This window comes from Chiroxiphia lanceolata, chromosome 21, assembly GCF_009829145.1.
Source record: "Chiroxiphia lanceolata isolate bChiLan1 chromosome 21, bChiLan1.pri, whole genome shotgun sequence".
Taxonomy (NCBI): Eukaryota; Metazoa; Chordata; class Aves; order Passeriformes; family Pipridae; genus Chiroxiphia; species Chiroxiphia lanceolata.
In genome coordinates this window covers 3264061-3283021 of record NC_045657.1, presented here as the reverse complement: position 1 = coordinate 3283021, position 18961 = coordinate 3264061, and the positions used below count along the sequence as shown (strand labels likewise).

At 46.0% G+C, this 18961-nt stretch overlaps 1 protein-coding gene across 2 annotated transcripts in view; it reads left to right on the top strand.

The window, feature by feature from the left end:
• The window catches only part of COL5A1 (collagen type V alpha 1 chain), a 148251-nt gene that overhangs the window by 28668 nt on the left and 100622 nt on the right, over positions 1-18961 (top strand). For both annotated transcript variants that reach the window (XM_032708398.1, XM_032708397.1), the window contains exons 2-4: positions 4723-4890; positions 10456-10669; positions 11269-11431. In XM_032708398.1, coding sequence (XP_032564289.1) covers positions 4723-4890; positions 10456-10669; positions 11269-11431 — 545 coding nt within the window. The remainder of the gene's footprint in view (positions 1-4722; positions 4891-10455; positions 10670-11268; positions 11432-18961) is intronic.

The window sequence follows — 18961 nt, the reverse complement described above, 5'->3', positions numbered from 1 at the left end:
TTATGGACCCTGAAGTGCTTTGGGGCCCATTCATGAGCTTTGCTTCAGGTGTTAAAAATTATTATTACAGCCATAAATGTAGCTTAGATTAATGACTTCTGGCTAATGCTGTGTATGCTGGGATTTTTCAGTGTGGTCTACAGAAGCTGCCGTTCCATCTTGCACAGAATTTCAAGAGCACAATTTCCATTAGATTCTTGAGTTGTTTTGGGTTTCTTGGGATTTTTTTGAGGGTGGAATAATGTCTTATTTTTCTGCTGATCCATCCTGCCTTTAAGAGCATCAAGCTGTGGAGTAGGGAACTGGAAGTGTGGGTCCTCTTTGGGCTGACTCCCATGAGCCCTCACAGGAGTGCAGTGAGGACAGGATACCTTTCCCTGGGGAATGCCTTGGCCAGGGAAGATAAAATTAGGAGGGGAAACCACAAATTAGGGTGGGGAAATCAAGCTGTTCCACCTTTGCACAGCGGTCACGTGGTAGATGGTGTGTGGAGAAAGTCTTTAACTGACCTTCGCTGCAGCCAAACCAGGGTTGGGTGTCCCCTCTCTCCTGCTCTGTGACTGGCAAGGGAAATGGCATTTAAATAAAATCCTTGTTCATTATTGCACGTATCCTGGAGGATCAGCAGGGCTTAAGACTTCTTTTCCTCTTCAAATTTGTCTTAAGCAACAGCCAGGGGAAGGAAAGGTGAGGATGAACAGCCCAATCCTGTTGGGAATGGGGTTTGCCCCCAGGCAGGGGTGCCTGGTGTGCTCTGACATTCCATGTCACGTGTTAATGATGCTCTGGTCTCCTTTTGAGTCCTGTGGGGGTATTTCTGCTCCTGCATCCCATGGCTGAGTCCAAGAGGGTGGTTTGGCTGTAGAGGGGGTGGCAGAGTATGGCCACACCGATTCTGTGTTGACTGGAGCCCGTGCCCAGCCCAAAGCCAGGGAGTTTGTTCCAATGAATCCTGCTTGATTTGCTCTAATATTGATGTGTGAGAAAGAAAACGTGTCTGGCCATTGCTGGGTCAAGGCAGAGTTACAGACTTAATGCCAGCTGCCTCTGTTCCAGGTTTTAACAGGTATTTAAATAATTAGGAATCAGATGATCACAGAAAGATTGGTCTTGGGTTTAATTGTGGTAATGGAAGAAGTGGAGATTTAATTCCTCCTTTTGCCACTCTTGTTTCATCAGAAATCACTCATAGAATCACAGAATGGTTTGGGTTGCAAGGGAATCTTAGAGATCATCTCATTCCACCCCTTGCCATGGGCAGGGACACTTTCCACTACACCAGGTTGCTCCAAGCCTTGTCCAATCTGGCCTTGAACACTCCCAGCTCCACATTTCCTTGGAACTGAACAAAAGCCAACCTTTTGACACTAATTCTTATCTTTCCATTCCTTCCTCCAACACTCTCTTTCTCCTCTGAGCTTTATGGAGCATATTTAGGTCCTGACATCCCTGCCCTGCTAAAATGGGAAGCAATGCTCCCTTTTGGTCCGACTGAAGGGCTTAACAGGCTGCTGGGTGCAGTCTTTTGGGGCAGCCTCTGCTCTGATTTTTGGTCTATTTTAGTTGTTTGGGGTTTGCCTCTCTGTGTGCTGGGTATATTGACACAGCAGGGACAGAGCTGCTCATTTCTTTGGGGGACCTGTGCACCTTGAGCAAAGAATGTTCCTGTGTGTGATGCTGCACAGAGATGTTATTCATAAAACAGCAAGTGAAAAAAGAAAAGCTTTCATAAAGCAACAGCTAATTCAGTTCTCAGGTGAAGGCCAAGCCCAGTGCAAACTTGTAAGAAACACCCTGCAGAGCCTGAATTTGGTCAGTCAGGTCTCTGTCCTGGGCATGAGGCTGTCACAGCTCCTACAGGAGGTTGCTGAGTTTGGATGTGGCTGAAAAATCAAGGGGAAATAAATGAACTGATTTAGCTCTCAGGAATGAGAGCTGCTCCTGTGTGCAGCTCATCTTTCTAGGAAGAGCTGGGGATTTTCATGCTGCTGGAGTCCTACTCAAAGGATGCTCTTAGTGATGAAGTGCAGCATCAGTGGCCTGTGGGGCTGTAGCTGGCTCCTCACCCCCTCTTTGATTTCCAGGAGCAAGCAGAGATGAGACACTCATGCACCTCTGTGAACAGAGGGTTGTCCTCTCCTGCTGGCCACCTGTGAGGTTTGCAGTTTGTTTGGGCAATATTCAGATTGTTTTTCTACTTTAATATCTCTTTTTGACCTAATTCATCACAGTTATGGAGGTACAGGGGATCTTCCTTGGCAGTGAAGATGGATTGCAGGTTGTGTTTGGAGGCTCCCAGCGGTGCAGGGAGGTAGCAGGTGCTTGAATCATCCTTTACAAATAAGAGCTGTACCTCTCACACTGATGAAGGGTTGGGGTTACTCAGAAGGCTCCAGGCAGGAGCTGGAGCTCCAAACCTGCTGGTGGCTCCTGGAGGAGGCCCAGCTCCCCTGAGTGCCTGTAGCCACTGCAGGAGCACTCCCTTGCCAAAGGAGAGGATGTTCCCATAGCTTTTGTCATAACAGCAGCTGAGCCTCCAGGCTGTGGGTTCATCTGCAGATGTTTCTCTTCCTGCAAACACCTCTGGGTGGCTGATGTGCAGCCTTGAGTGAGGCTCAAACCCCCTGCACCCGGCGTGGGGACCTGGCTGATGGCAGGACTCTGGAATTCCCATCTGCTCCCTAAATAAATGTTGGAGGTAGATTAGGAGCTGGCTGTTCCAAATTTCTTGGAGCACAGGGATGTGACTGGAAGTAGAGGTGGAGTTTTATTGTAATTTTAGTTGCTGTGTGTGTGTGTGCAGACACTTCAGTGTGAAATAAGGCACGGTGGAAGGCAGGGGGAAGATCCAAGTGGCAAGGACAGCTTAGACAAATGTGTCATCCATACACTGCCTAACAAGAATGAGAGATGAGGAAATATTACAGCTGTGTGCTGCTGAGGCCAGGCTCCCTCAGCTCCTTTATTATCTGCTGTGCTCACTTGGATTTGCCATATGTTTGTAATCTCTCATTGAGGGCCCAGTTTCTCAGGATTATGGAAACTTTTAAAAAGTGCCTAACAATGTACATGAATTTTCCATGCAAATATTAGGCTGATCTTCTTGGTAACCTTGGTATCAAAGCTTTTTGATATCATAAAAGATGTGTTCATGCTGTTTCTTTCCATTGCTGGAGAGTTTGTGTTCAGTGCTGATGGACATGGTGCAGTCCTTCCCCCTGGATGCAGCCAGTGGGGATGGGGTAGAGAATCAGAAAGAGTGGAGGGGAAAAAATAACGGTGGGTTGAGATAAAAACAGTTCAATAGGTAAAACAAGGAAAGCAAAGCAAGGAATTCTTGCCCACTTCTCATGGGCAGACGGTGGAGAGCAGGGTTTCATCACACATGATGGTGTTTTGGGAAGACAAACACCATCACTTCAAGTGTTCCCCCTCTGTCCTTCTTCCCCCAGCTTTATATGCTTGACATGATGCCATATGGGGTGGAATATCCCTGGGGTCAGCTGTCCTGGTTGTGTCCCCCCCAACTCCTTGTGCATCCCCAAGCCTGTTCATTGGTGGGGTGGCCTTTGACTCCACCTGAGCCCTGCTCAGCAGCAGTGGAAACATCCCTGTGTTATCAACACTGTTTTCAGCACAAATCCCAGATGTAGCCTCATATCAGCTACTATTGAAGACATTGAGCTCTAGCCCAGCCAAAAGCAGCACAGGCCAATTTGCTCTGGCCACTGCTGGGGTTTGAGTTGGGTGGGTCATGTTTCTGACAGCATTTTGCTCCAACCATCAAGTCAAAATTCAGAATCATTTCTTTTAAGGGTTTTAAGTCAGATCTGGTTATTCCAATTCTGGAGACTCTATCTCTCCTGACATGAGCAAGACCAGATTAGGAAGTTAATGAGACGTATCACTTGCATTACTTAATTGATATCCTGGAGACCTGAACATCTGGAGGTGAACCAGCCCTGACTGTGCTGCTGTGGGGAGCTCAGGGTGTCAAACAAGGTCTCTTCATTATCTAAGAGCCTCAGGGTATGAGCCTGATGGGATGTGGTTGAGGAAAGGAGCCTTTGGCTTCATGTCATTAGTGAAAATGCAGATTTTTTTTTTTCCACTTCTGTGAAGCAAATGTGGGGTTTTGACCATCCAGCTGCACTCTCGTGTGCACTGGTGGTTGTACAGAAATCCCAGCGTCAGGGGGGAGAATATCTGGGGAATAATTTGGTGGCAATTGGGCACCTGGCTGCCTGAGGTGGAGCTGTGCTGCATCCCTGCCCTGTGTCACCTTGCTTCACCCCGGGCAGGGTTAGACCTGCATCAGCTTGATGGTGACTTGTTGATTTAAAGCCTTTCTCTCAGATCATGAATTTCCTGTCTAAATGCTTAATCTTCAGGATGCACTTGAATGATGGAGACTGGGTGAAGACATCCAGGAAAATACAACTACTGTAACTAATAAGACAGCCCATTCTCCCTCCTGTCCTGGTGCAGACAGCTGATGAGTTGCTCCTCTCTGCATTGAATTAGTGTCTTTGACCAGCAGCACAACGTGCTGGCTTTGAAGCTGTATTAACATCATATTTGCAGATGTATTGAAAGCCTATTTCATCTGTTTTTAAGGTTGTGTTGATGGATTTGTGTGTTGCAGGCTAAGACTGATTTGGATCTGAGCAAGTGCCAGTCCTGTTGCCTGCTAATTCTTGTTTTCTCCTTTTCTCTTCACAGCTGACCCTGCAGACCTCTTGAAGGTATTAGATTTTCATAATTTACCTGATGGTATAACAAAAACAACAGGGTTTTGCACAAGCAGAAGATCTTCAAAAGAAGCAGATGTTGCTTATAGAGTAACAAAAGATGCTCAGCTTAGTGCACCGACAAAGCAGCTGTATCCTGGTGAGTCCCCAGCTTTTTATTTATCCTATGGAAGCATCTGACCCTTTCCTCAAATTCTGCAGGCATACACAAGGCACACTGTGTGATTCCTTAATTTTCCAAGTGTGTTTGCACGCTCCCCTTGACGGGTAGGGGTTCTGCTGCTTCAGGGGGGCTGCAAACTTCCAGCCATCCAATAGAACTGCAGTAGTTGTTCTTTTATCACTGCATTTGCACGTGGTGATGGGTTTCACTGCAGAAGATGTGGCCAATGGCTGCATCTGTCCCCTCCTAGGTTGGAAAGTTTCTGCTCTCTCATTATCACACGGTGACATCCAGCTGGGGAGAGAGGCTTGGAGGATGCAAAGGAACACAGGCTGTGTTTTGTTCTGTGTTTGTGGAGTGCCAAGAACAGTGGGGTCTTATTCTGTGGCTGTGGTGTCTCTCATAACACAAATAATCACCATATAAGAATAATAGACTGTCCCACAAGAACAGATGTCCCATGAAAAGTTGTTTGAAGGACTGGGAGGTTCATTAGAGGAAGCCACGAAGATGCAGGAGTTCACAAAGCCCTTGGAGAGCACGTGGGCTACTGACCATTTTATTTCTGACTGAGGATGCACTGGAGTCTAATTTTTCAGGGAAACTGCCAAACAGAGTGAAATGTGTTTGTAAAAAGACTGGACCCATTATGGACCTGAATTCCTCACTGACTGAGATCCTCAGTCTGGAGCGTGTAGCCACCATCAGAAATCTTCCTTCCCAAGCCATACAGGAGCACTGGGATATCCCTGTTTCACGTGGCAATGCTGGCAACAGGCATGGCAGGACTTTCTAAGTTTGGTGAGAGAAGTGCCTTTGCTGAGGAAGGTTTAGCAGTGAGGCAAAGGCACTGCCTGAAACTCGTCTGTGAGACAGGAGGTGATTTAAGCAAAGCAGACACACACGTTCTCCTTCGGTGTTCGTGAGACAGTGAATGTATTGGCTAAATCAGAGCTAATGTTCTGTGCCACTATCAATGCTTTTTAATTAACAAGCTGTTTCTATCAGACCCAGCCTGTCAGTGGCCCAAATGAAGACCTTGAGGCTGGGCTGCTGATGTGCTCCCATCCTGTGCTCCTCTGTTTCCTTCGTTGCTTCATTGCACGTGTTATCACTGAGGTTATTTTCAGGCTTCATTATTGTCCCGCTGTGACAACAAGCAGATGAATTATATTTAATCTGTGGTGAGCAGGAGGACAGCCTGTGTCTTGCACACAAACTGAGCCTGACACGAAGATAGATGAGAGCAGTGCTTGACAGGCTTAGCGAAGGACCTGCCTAAAGCCCTGTTTAAATGTCTGCAGAAAGGCAAAACAGACCCTATATTTGTCTTTATTGCTGCCCAGGGCAGGACAGTCCTTTCTGACTACAGATAACACCATTGTGTGCCCAACTGCACCCCTCCTCTGCCAGGCTGTGCCTTCATGTTCCATCATGTCCCTCCACGACATGTATCTGAAATGACTCAAAGTTTTGGTCCAGCTGGTGTCTACAAGCTCATAGGGGTTTGAAGGAAATGGTTCCAGTTTGGAATATACAACTGCAGTGGATTTGAGAGCTTTCCAGTAGCTTCTGTAGCCACTGTGAAATTTTGCCTGATCGTGTTTATGTAAGAGAAACCAGCAAACAGTGGTGACCCCAAGATATAAAACAAAGGATGGAATATTCTACCTGATTAATGTAGCAAGGAGACTGGATCACACTGGTTCTGACACGGGTTGACACAACAAGACAACAGGCAGGGACCAAATCATGGTCACAGGAGAGAACTTGGCACTGGAGGAGACTTTCTTGCTCTTGTCCCACCTCACTACTGGTTATGTCCTCAATGAGTTCTTGGTTTGCATCTTCCTTGGGTTAGAAGACCTGAATGGTGTTTCCTTGGTGTCATCAAGCAACTTTTGAATCACTTCATCATCTGGACAGCCATGGGGTCATTGAAGCAGCTCAGTCCCTCTCTGGAGGCTCCCAAAGTCGTGGAGTATTCTCTGCTGCTCACTGAGGAAATAGGGAAGAGCGAAGCGAAGAACTCCTGGTGTTTTCCATCAGATCAACAGATGTTTTCTCTTTACATCTCCATAACTAGATGTGACTTCAGCTCACACCACCAAATGAGAGAGAGAGGGGGTGAAGATAACAAAGTAATTGCGGTGCAGTGTACCAGGGGAAATGTGGGTTTAGTGATTTCCCCTTACCAGGCGGGTGGGTTGGAGCGTGACTTTCCCTCCCTGCTATGGAGCACCCTTGCAAACGTGCTCTGTACAGAATATTTTGTCCTAATTAGAAGTCAGTGCTTTTCTAAGATGGTAATTTGATGGGCTTTGCATTCTGCTGCCACAGCCAGCAAAGCAAGATGTGTGTGTGTGTGTATATATATATATAAACTTGTTTTTTGCAAGCTCTGAAGAGTGAGAAAAATCTGCTGAGATGCTTTCTGTCCTTTCTCCCTAAATAAGTTCTGCTTCCCAGCAAAAGCCATGCTCTTCCAGCAGAAGCAAGAAAAAGGCAAGGTTTTCAGTGGCAGCCAGCAAAATGTCCTTTGTGTTTTTCAATCAAATTTTCAATTGTCACTTGCATTCTTGAAAATCTCTGTTACAGCTTGAACAGTCACCTCTGAGGAAAATAAGTCATTTCACAATTGAGTCTTTTCAGATGAAGGAAAAGGCCAGAAGTTGGTAAAACCATTGGAGAGCTGTTTTCCTCTGAAAGCTGGAAAGGTTCTGGAAATGACATCACCTCACCTTGTGTTTTTGTCAGGAACTGGATCAGCTCCTTGGTTTTGCTCATTATTTTTTGCTATTAAGCAGCTAAAGCTTTGCTGCCCTTCCCAGATCAGGAGCAGGGCTCGCTCTTTATTTTAGGCTGTGTCTGGATACACCTGGATTAGGAAGAAGGTCCCAGCTGTCCCTATTTTGAAGACCATGAGATTGTACCCAAGCCTTTAATCCCTGGTCATGGTGCTCAAGGAAGGAGACTCAGCCTGACCCTGCTGGTTTATCTGTTGGAGCATTACACACATGCACTTGCTCCAGGGAAGCTGATGGCATTGGGCAGCTTTTTCCATGGCTCCACCTGCAGAACTGGGGCCTTCACCCCTTGTTGCTGCTTTGCAGGAGGTTCCATGTAGTGAGTTTGAGAGGATTTGGCCAGGGGGTGGAAGGAGGATGCCAAGCCAAACACGTCACTGGTGCGGTGCCTTTAAGTGACGGATGTGCAACATCTCTCAGCATGAGCTCGTTTGAAGAGTGAATCAAATATGAGGACTCAATCCCAGACTCTTTGTTGGGAGGGGGTGTCCCCATTGTTTTTAAGGGGATTTGGGTCAATTTCTGTGTGCTTCATATATTTATTACGTTGTATTTATTAGTATTGCTGTCTGTGTGGATGTGTTTTCATACATCAGTCACCAGCCTGGGTCATTTCTAGCTATGACAGTGAAGGCATTGTTATTTTGCCAGGACAGCAGAGCAGTAACAGAGTAATGTCAGCTATAATTCATCCATTATGATTATTTGGGTTGAGAAATTCGCATCACCATGGAGACATTTTAATAATAATGAAAAAAAAATTAAAAGCAGCTCTTTAATGAGTTGGCAGCTTGGCCAAGTTGAAAGGTACTGTATTGTGGCTTCATAATGAAATTTTGGACATGAACTATTTTACATAAAAGGCCCAAATCTGTAGCCTGTAATTGGAACCAGGAAGGCGTATGGTCTTGATTCAGAGCTACAGGAGGATTTGTGTACAGCAGGAGGGAGATAAAGCTCAGTGCATCCTATGGGAGGCACAAAAATCGGATACTGCATTTGCCAAATATCTGGGTCTGTGTCCTGGGGGGAAATCAGGCTATAATCCTGGCATTTAATTACTGACTGCGAGCCCTCTCTGCAGAATGCTGCTTTCTGCTGCTTTGCAAATATTATTTAACCAAGGTGAGGGATATTAACTGTGTTTGTCTCTGTAGGTATCCCCAGTTCTCCCCCTCAGTGTCCCCTCAGTGCTGATTTTGATGCAGCCCAGATTTCTCCTGCCTCCTCCCCTGCCCTGTGCTAGGCAGATAAATGCATTTAAGACACTGGTTGTCCATAAAAGTTAAAGCAACTCCCAGGCAGAAGAGGAGAGGTTGAGCTCGTTTGAACTCTCTAACTTTGCTGTGGTTGGAAGAATTCCCCACTGCCATGTCCCTCATCCCCTCCCTGGTCCAAAATCCCTTATGCAGCCCTTGGATAACATCTAAGAAAAGCCTAAAGGAGCAAAGGAAATATGTTTGAAGATTACAGGCACCGAGCTGGATGTTTTCTGTGGTTTATATGGCTACACATGTGCAGTTTAAAAGTGACCCATTGTGTTCCTTTCCCTGTGTGCCACCAGATGCCACAGGGGGCTGGTCCCACTGGTGGGGCTGTCCCATTTTACTCTACCCTGCTGTGGTTTAAGATTTCTCAAGGGGATATCCAGGGGTACAATGTAATCCTTGTTTTGGAAAGGTGGACCTTGAAGGAAAGATTCCCTGCAAGCCCCACGCTGCTGAAATGCAGCATCTGAGGAGTTTATGGTGCCCTGGATGTGCCATCTTTGTTATTTGATCAAGAAATCTTCTTTATTAATGCTTCTGGTGTTGATGTCCTATTTGGGATGTGCATCCAGGCTCATTTTTTTCAGTTTGAATGGCAGAGAAACCCTAACAGAGGAGTTTGGGTTTCTACAACAGGGTGATGCCCAGATTGACTTGAAACTTTAAATGTGTGTGTCTGGCCTTGCATGGATTGACCCTTCCCCTGTGCAGAGCATTACCTCTGTATTGACAGGACTTTAAGGGCTTTAATCCTCCAAACCTGGCAAAAACAAAGACAGAAATCACCTGTGTGATCAGGCAGGGTTGCTTTCCTGAGTGGAAAACCAAAAAGCTAGGAAATCAGATAATACACAGACAAGTTCAAATTAGCACCTCCTACTGATTGCCACATTTATTTCTGGTTTTAGAATGATTTTTTTTTTTTTTGGTGTGTCTGCACCAACCCTGAAAGCCAAAGCCACAGAATCCTCTGTTCTCATCTGGAATGGACAAACCCTGATGCAATTCCCTCCTCTCTCGAATAAACCCCTTCAGTATTGTGTGTGCCTACCTGGCACAGGATGCTTAATTCCCTCTGTCCCTCTGACATCTAAAGCTCTTTTTTGGGACCTTAAGATATATGAAACAAAGTTTTGCCTTGTCTCCTAAAAAGCTCTAGAGCACATTAAGGAAGGGTTAGGAGCACAGTAAGGAGGAGTTAGGTGTCCCTTGGGGACACTGTTCTACACTGGCTTTGCTGGTCCAATCTGCTTTGGGATTCAGCCATTCCCAACTCTGTATCTCAATAAGCTTTGGGTGAAAGCCAGATTTCACCTGGCCTCATATAAATTTTTAAGGTTGCTGGCGTGCACACATGTGGAGAGAGAAAGCAGAGGTCTCCCCATGGGTTATTAGACAGCAGGACTCTTTCTGTAGGGATTAATTTTCAAGGAAACCTGACTAACCTCTTTGCTTTTCCACTCCAGCTTCCCCATTCCCCGAGGACTTCTCCATTCTAACCACTGTAAAAGCGAAGAAAGGAGGTCAGTCCTTCTTGATCTCAATTTACAATGAGCAAGGGATCCAGCAAATTGGTGTGGAGTTGGGTAGATCTCCTGTATTCCTGTATGAAGACCATACAGGAAAGCCAGGCCCAGAAGACTATCCTCTCTTTAGAGGCATTAACCTTGCAGATGGCAAGTAAGTGAAATTTTGTGCACAAAGGAAAAACAGTTCATTGTTTATATCAATACCAGCATGTTGAATGTTGTGTAAAATAGGAGTCATGCCTATATAAATGTATATACACTCCTCTGACTGCTGCCAAGTGTCTCAGTCTGTAATTTTGGCCTTCAGTGAATAAATATTATATATTTATATATATAAGAAGTGTGAATGACTAGTTAGTGCAAAACTGTCTGACACTGATGGGGACAGGAATATGGACTTCAGCTGCAAAGGGCCTTAAGAAATCAGTTTGTCTTGCAAAATCCCCACTGAGACTTTTGCAGGACATAAGGAGGGTGGAAAAGGGGGATAACCAGGGAGTCACTGTGTGGTTTTTATCTCTGCCTCTTGTTGAAGCCAGAACTGACATTCTCTTGGAGGGATGAAAAGTGAATGGCATCTCCTCAGTCAGCCTTTGTATTTCACATGAAATCTTTAGCTGCCCAAGGAGAATTTCCAGGAAGGTTTTCAGGACATGAGCTTGTGAAACGTCACTTGTTACACAATCATTAGTTTGCTCTGGGAAAAGCCCAAGGCTGCGTTTAACACATCTGTGGGCTGTGTTCTTGTAGGTGGCACAGAGTAGCTCTCAGCGTGCAGAAGAAAAATGTCACCTTGATTTTGGACTGTAAAAAGAAGATAACCAAGTTCCTGGACAGAAGTGACCATCCCATCATTGACGTCAACGGCATCATCGTGTTTGGAACGAGGATATTGGATGAGGAAGTCTTTGAGGTAAGTCGTGGCAAGGAGCAGCTCTGGGGTTGTTCCACAGAAAGGATGAGCTGGCTTCTGGATGTTGAGATATTTACAGCTCAGTTTTGCCACTTGTATTGGGTTTTTACACAGCAGAATGGTGTTGTGTGTAATTTTTGGTTTAAGTTTTTATTTTGACTAAGTAAATGTTTCTTGTAGTAACGATTAAATCGTGAGCCAGATGACCTGTTGGAGTGAGCTCCTCTGGTTTCATGCCTTTGCTGGAATTCTGGATCATCTCTGCCCTGGGATTCTGTAGATCTGTAGCTCTTGGCACATATAACATGGGAAGGGCTCACAAGGTTTTCATTCGTCCCTGTTAAGATTTAGATAAAGCTGCAGGGGCAGCAAACGAAGGCCGAGGAAAGCAGCTCCCTTGCAAGTCACAGTTCACTCTGAGGCTGTAGGAATTTGCTCTTTTTTCCATGCATTGGCCATGGATTCTTGGTTTCTTGCACCATGACAAAAGGGGACTCTCCTTGACAGCTTGTTTGGCAGCCCTGTCACCTCCCACACGGCGACTGCTTTCAAAAGCAAAGCAAAATCCTGATGGGTGGAAAGTTCCCATGAGTTCCTCTGATTTAAGCAAAGAGATAGAGGATTATTTATAGACAAGGTACATATGGCAGAAGTTTTTCCCATAGTTCAGCAACTAGTTTAATGTATGCATTTCTCTGGCAGTCTCGACTTCTGTGCTCTGCTGCACTTCTGAGACTTCCATGTGGATGAGGATCTTGTTCCTGATCTTTCTTGCAAGCTAAAAATGTTCCCTGAAATCAAGCCTAGTGCAGTGGAGTGTAAACCAAGGCCTACTGATCTCTATCTCCTTACTTTTATTGAATTTATGTGGAGGAAGAGCTGTGTCTGCTGGGCCTCCCCCAGCCCAGCAAAGGGATGGGGAATATCTCCTATCCATGGATAATTAGAGCTGTAGCAAAGCCAGCTCTTGTCTGCATTTTGCTGTCACTTGGAAGGAAAGTTCCAGCCTGTTTAATATTACCAACATCTGGGAGCTGGGCTGCTGTAAACAGAGCAAGAATGCACGGACTGAGCAGTGCTGCCAAAATCCCAGCTACAGAGTTAGAGCTGAATTTCTAAATTGTATTAAATTAAGGGACATTCCCTGGGAATGAAAATGGAAAGTAAAAGCTGGGTTTAAGGGGCACTGGGGTGTCTTTAGCAGGCTTTGGTTGTTCTGTCAGATATTTCAGCAGCTGCACTGGGTGCTGTGCTTTGAGTGGAGCTGTCATATGAAGTGGTGAGCTCTTCTGGGGAGAGCTGATGGATCCAGGGATCTACTAGATCCACGTAAAGAACTTGGAATCACATCCAGAGCGAGTGAGAAACCTGCACTTTAGAATCCTTTGTTTTGCAAAGTGGTACCTTTTCCATAAATGCCTCTGAAGCTTGAGGTGCTGCCAGGGGGCTTTTAGGGCTCACCTGGATTTAGGACAGCTGATTCCTCTGCCAAGAAGGGAACACGTGTTCATAGGTGGCAGTGGTCTCCCAGCTCCTCTCTTAAACCTTTCCGTGGGCTTGGCCATGGCTCCCTTGCTGAAAAGGTCTTATTTCTGGGTATAGGCTCAGAGGGGCTGTGAAACCTCCTCAGCCTTGGGATGTGGGATAGAATGGAGTGAGCTTTTCCTCCACTGGAGCTGTTCCCTGGTCTGGGTACGAGATGCAGCTACAAGATCTTGCAGTCTTTTACTGAGAACTGCATAACCAGAAAATACTTTTCTCCTCTACCTTATATGTACTGACATTATACAACTTGTACATAAAACCCCCTCTAGTTCTGGTATTTATCCTTTTTTTTTTTTTTTGTCACCCTTAAGATACCAGCAGCTTTAAACCCAGTGTAATAGGTTTTCTGAAGGCAGTGGACTATAACCTAATTTCCTTCATATCTCAGCAACTTCATTTCCTCTGGCCCCTCCTTTCTTCTTTCTGCAAGACTAAGCAGCAACTCTACAGGGAAAACTGTGGCTCACAACAATGGGAAATGGGTGTAAACTGGTAAATTTATGTAGTCCTGGAAAGCTGATAACTTTTGGACCTCATGCAGATGAAGCTGCTGCTGTCCTGCAGGCAACTGCTCTGCAGACCTCAGCTAACAAGATGTTCCCCAATGTTTTCTGCATCCATGGCTCTTATGTGTTTGTCACTTATGCTGGAAATTAAAATAACCCAGTTAGGTGGGAGTGGGGTGGGAGACAGCGTTGGGGAGGGCTGGGATCGGCTGTGTCTCAGCACAAGAGCTTTAAGCAGTGGGAATTCATATCCTCCCGGTCAGGACTGAAATCAAATCAACCCCCAAATGCTTTTTGTTTTGAAAGTTGCAATTATTTAAGCTCCAGGTCCGTCTGGGGTTGTGAGGGGAGCAGCACAACCGAGTGGTGGGATGGGAACTTCCTTGCTCCTACTCTGCCGCAGAAAAAGCCTGGCAGGAAAGGTTAGAGGAATTTCAAAATATTTCTCTAGCACGACATTCTTCCAGTGGAAAAACGACTTCCTCTCATTAAAATTCAATTAGCTGGGAGGCTGTGTGGGTCTCTGTCCGGCCAGGGGAGGTTTGAAAAGGGGCCAAGCCTGGAGCCCAGGTTGTACAAGTTAAGTTTTGTGCTGAGTCGTTGCTGAAAACAGGAGTTCACAAATGTCAGGACAGGCTCTCGCTCCAGGGTTGGCAAGTGGTGTCCAGCCTCAAGCTGGGAGTGAGGGGATGCTCCTGTGAGACAGCAAAGGGCTTTTTGCAGTGGGAGAGGGAAAGGGAAAAGAAATAACCTGTGGGGTAGGGTAAATGCTTTCTCCCTGCTTGCAGGCTGTAGTGAGAGGTGTTCCCGTGGCTACAGCAGCACTGGGAGGGAGTCAGAAGACATGTGAATGTATCTCAGCTTTAGAGGGATGAACTTTTGACGTGCTTTTGACATGCTTTTTTTAAAAACATAAATTACAAACCAAGTCCCAGTACAGTTCTGGTGCTTTAGTGTAGGAATAGAAGGAGGATGAAGCTTGGGAAAGTCCCTTTCCCAGAAAGCAAAGCATCTTCTGCCTGACAGCCAGGGAGACTTTGCAAAACATCCCAGTGACATGATGGCCCCATTCCTGCCTCTCCTCAGGGGTGCAGGGCAGGATCTGCCTGCTCAGTGCCTGTGGTCTGTTGAAGGAGTCACCTTTCTGTGCAGGATCCCAGCAGTTCTTGTGTGGAGAACAAACTGGAAGTGTTGATCCCTTCCTTGGCCAAGATGGTCTGGTGGCAGTTCAGCTGGCTCTGGGCTAAGGCTGCTCTGGTTTAGCAGGTGTGGGTTGAAACAAAGTTCAGATCCTGGCTTAGGAGGGTCACTGGGGCTGTGATTCAGTCCTAGAAGTGGCTGTGTCACAGCAGGGACCAGAGAAACCCCATAACCCACAGCTGGAGGATCTTTATGCATAGGAATTGCTGCACAATAGCTGTGGCAGGTAAATTTTACCATTTCTGGCCTGGCTTAGGTGGACTTAACCCCCTCTGTGATAATGTTTGGAAATATCTCATGTAAGAAGTTTGGTTTCTGCAGCAGTGAGTGGCCCAGCCTTGTTTTATTGCTCAGTGTTACTCCAGACCAGTGTTTCAGTGATGGACTGATGAGCAAAATGAAGTTTGTTCAGACCTTCCTATGTCATATTTCTGCTGGATATCCCATTTTGTCTTCTGATCTGCCAGGAGAAGGCTATTGTGTGCTGATAAAAGCACTGTGCAGCCCCTGGCTCCAGTGCTAGAGCTGGCATCACTAAATTGTGATGGGGACATTGGTAAAAACAATGATGATACCCTAGTAACAAGTGGGTACATTTGATGCATATTATCTTTGGTTCACCTGTTTAAATTCTGTAGGATTGTCCCACAAGGTAACTCTGGAAATAACTTTGGTTTGCAGCAGTGTCTGGAGTAGATGAAATGAGTTTCCCCATAAGTGGAAGAGCTCGGTGCATGTGTAGATTGCTTTTTAAGGTTTATGTCCTTCTCTCTTGGCTCATCTAGAGAGACAAAGAGGAGCTTATTTTGTCCAGCTGAGCACCATAACTATGTCTCATTGGTCTAGTTGGTGTTGTAACACTGAGTGCTTTCCTCTGCCCCTGCCAAACAAGGTGCAAAGGGAGAGGGTCTGGGACACCTGTGGACACTGTTCTGCCAAACCACGAGGGGCTGACAAAGTATTTGCTGTCCCTTGTGCCAGAGCCTGTCCTGGGATGAGCTGTGGCACACTGTGTGTGTGTGTGTGGGGGGTGTTGGATGATGCTGAAAGGATTTTGCTTTTTATTTTGTTTCCTCCTTTGTGGTTTTTTTTTTTTTTTTTTTTTTTTGATGACCACGAGTGAAATCAAGACATCAGAAATGGAGGGAAAGCAATTTGGGCTGGGGAGAGCCAGAAAGGCCGGGCAGGGAGCCAGAGGTGCTCTTAGGGCTGTTGAGTGTTTCAAGGCACAACAAGACAAAGCAGAATAGAAGCATCAATGCTCTCAGCAGAGACATTGGGGCCGTTCAGGTGCTCTGTTGCTCTTGGGTTGAAATGCCAGCTCTCTTTTCATCTTCTGCCTTGTTTACACTTAAAAAACAATTATCACCGTGGTTGATAATCCCAGATTTCATTTCACTATCGTCAGGGCTTTCTCCTTCCCTTCCCATGCTCTTGGCTGTAGCATTTTTGTGTCTGTAAAGTGCTCTTATTTTTTAAGTTTCTGTAGGTTATTTTTCTCAGACACCTCTGAGATTGGATCAGCTTTTGTTTTAGTGAAAGGTGTAGAAATGAAAACAGGTTCTTATACACACAGGTGCATTTTATGTTTTTTTCTGGTAAAGATGGAGAAGTTTAGGAGTCTCCTCTTTGAGGCAGTTATTTGTTTATTCACAGGAGAAGCAAGAAGGTTCCCAATTCAGGAAGAATTTCTTCAAGGAAAGGATGCTCAGGCACTGGAAGGGGCTGCCCAGGCAGGTAGTGGAGTCATTATCGTAGGAAGTACTTAAGAAAAAACTGGATGTGGCACTCAGGGCTCTGGTCTAGTTGACAAGGTGGGAATCGGTCAAAGGTTGGACTTGATGATCTTGGAGGTCTTTTCCAACCTAAATGACTCTGTGATCTTTAAACCAGAGGCACTGGAACAGCTCCACTGAGCTCAGTGAGGCTTTTCACGAGCTCAGCACTGGACCCATCGTGTTCTGCAAGATCTGGGCTTAGCCCAGAGGGTCAGGAAGGAACTGGGCAAAGCTCGGGTTTATTAAGTTTTTGTTAACCTTCAGAAGGCATTTCTAAAAATTGGGGTTTTTTTGCTAACCTGGATTTCTCTGTCGGGATGCAGCACGGATACACGTTCCCGTTTGTTTTCCCTACCTTGGCAGACTGCTGAAAGAAGCTAATTTACAGTGCTGGCTGCCTGCTTTCCTGGGCCTGCCAAATCTGATTTCACCTCCTTTGCTGTGGAGTCTTTCAGGGAGTGCAAAGAGTCGATGTTTTACACCACCAGCATATACCATGGTGTGAGATGATGGAAAATAAAACATCCTGAGCCAGCATTTAGGGTTCTTTATTGAAGATGTCTGTAGCTTTCCCCAGTCTCCTAATAATTCTCCATTTGCTTGCTGGTTTTCTCGTCATTTCTTCTGCTTTTGTTTGGTTTTTTTTTTTTTTCAAAGGATCCTCTTTAAGCAAAATGGTGCACTTGAGACATATGGATTAAATCACAGCACTCTGCTCTTCCAGGAGAGCAAAGCTGCCTAGAAAATGTCCACAGTTATTGAAGGTTATGCCTCTGGATGGGTTTGCAATTAACGGTGGGGTTTTTGTGCCAGAGTCCAGGCCATGGAGTCAGTCTAATCAAAACCCAAACGTGATGTTTGGCCCCAGCTGGCAACGTCTCAGACACAGCATCGTCTTACACGGGTGCCCAGGGACGTCATCTGCTTTTATCAGCGTGTCTGCATCAAGGGAGGGGCAGGACCTGCTCCAGAATAAGAATTGCAAAACAGCTTGTAAAAGTTAGGCTGTGCTTCAGGTGGTTTCATTTCAACCCTAAACTGACACCGTTTTATCTGACCTGTAGCTGTCAGGTGCCAGCAAGGAAAGTGAGAGCTGGGGTGGAAACATCAGCTGAACTGTTTGCATACACTTGGGTGAAACTCTTGCTTTTCATTTAGATTTGCTGGGTAATTGGGGTTTGGCCATCTGGCCTGCAGTCAAGCTTGGTGACTGGGTCAGGGTTGCCTGTAATGATGGAGCCTTATTAGTCATGATTACAAAATACACATATTTAATGTTTCTAACTTTTTTATTATTATTATTTTTGGTTGGTTGCTTGATTTGGGTTTTTTTGTTAGTGCTAAATTCCATAAACTGTAAAAGAAACTGCCTTGGCCTGTGTGGATAATTAGTGCAGTTTGCTGGTATCAAATGCCTCCAGGCCTCTGATAGCTTACAAAGCACTTGATTGTTCAAACAGATCATAAAAGTGCTTTTATCGATGTTTAGCAGTCATTCAGTCCATCATTCATCTTTTAATATTGCCAAGTTACACATCAGCTTAGGAAGCTGCAGGGTCTTAGAGCTTCTTAGAGTTTGCCCAGAACTAAAGGCCAGTCTTACAGGAGGACCCTGCTGGGGTGGAAGGTGTCTCTACCCATGGTATGGGGGTGGAATGAGATGAGCTTTAAGGTCCCTTCCAGCCCAAACCAGTTTGGGATTCCGTGATCCCACTCAGGTTTTGCCTCAGGATGGTGCTGTTGAGAGCTACCTTTGAGGCAGTGGGTGTCTCTTATCCCCTCATGGTCCTTATTTCCTCCTGACCTCACCTGAGGTGGTGACTGAAAGCTGTGGTTATCCACAGCACTTCATATTCCCTGTGTCCAGCAGAGGAGACAAAAGGATTCTGGTTGGAAGGAGATGGGGAGACAGCAGAATCCCAGGAAGTCTGGTGGTGTGGAATAGCTGTGTGTGCTTGGCTGCCCACCCTGACCTCAGTGCTGGTGTGGATTGTCTGTCTAGAAAGGGAATTTAGTCCTTTTGATGTCATTGTAAGGGCTTTTCAATTGATGCTTCGCTCTGCTGGTGTCTGTGAATGGGAGAAAACCTCCAACCAAGAGCAGTTTCTTGTAGAGATGTCTCTCCTCACAGTTCTGTGAGCAAAACATGGTGAATGCTGAGGATACAGAAATGAAAATCCAGAATTAATGTTCTCTGAGTCGCTGGTGGAGGATGTGGGACCTCACCCCTGCCTGAGGGACCACTGACTTCCCTGCCTGCTCCTGGACCATGGTCATAGCAGCTGTGATGGGCCATGACTCCAGCAGCCACCAAAGGGGAAAATCCACAATTATTTTTTTATTATTATGGTTCAAACAGACAGTTTGGAGCCTGATGGTTGCCTCACCAGGGACCCCTGCAGGCGAGTTGGTTTGGAGGAGTGTTTTCCATTTTGGAGGGCTTGGCAAGGACACTGGGGGGAGCTGCCAGGGGGAGCGATGCTGAGCTGTCCCCTGCAGGG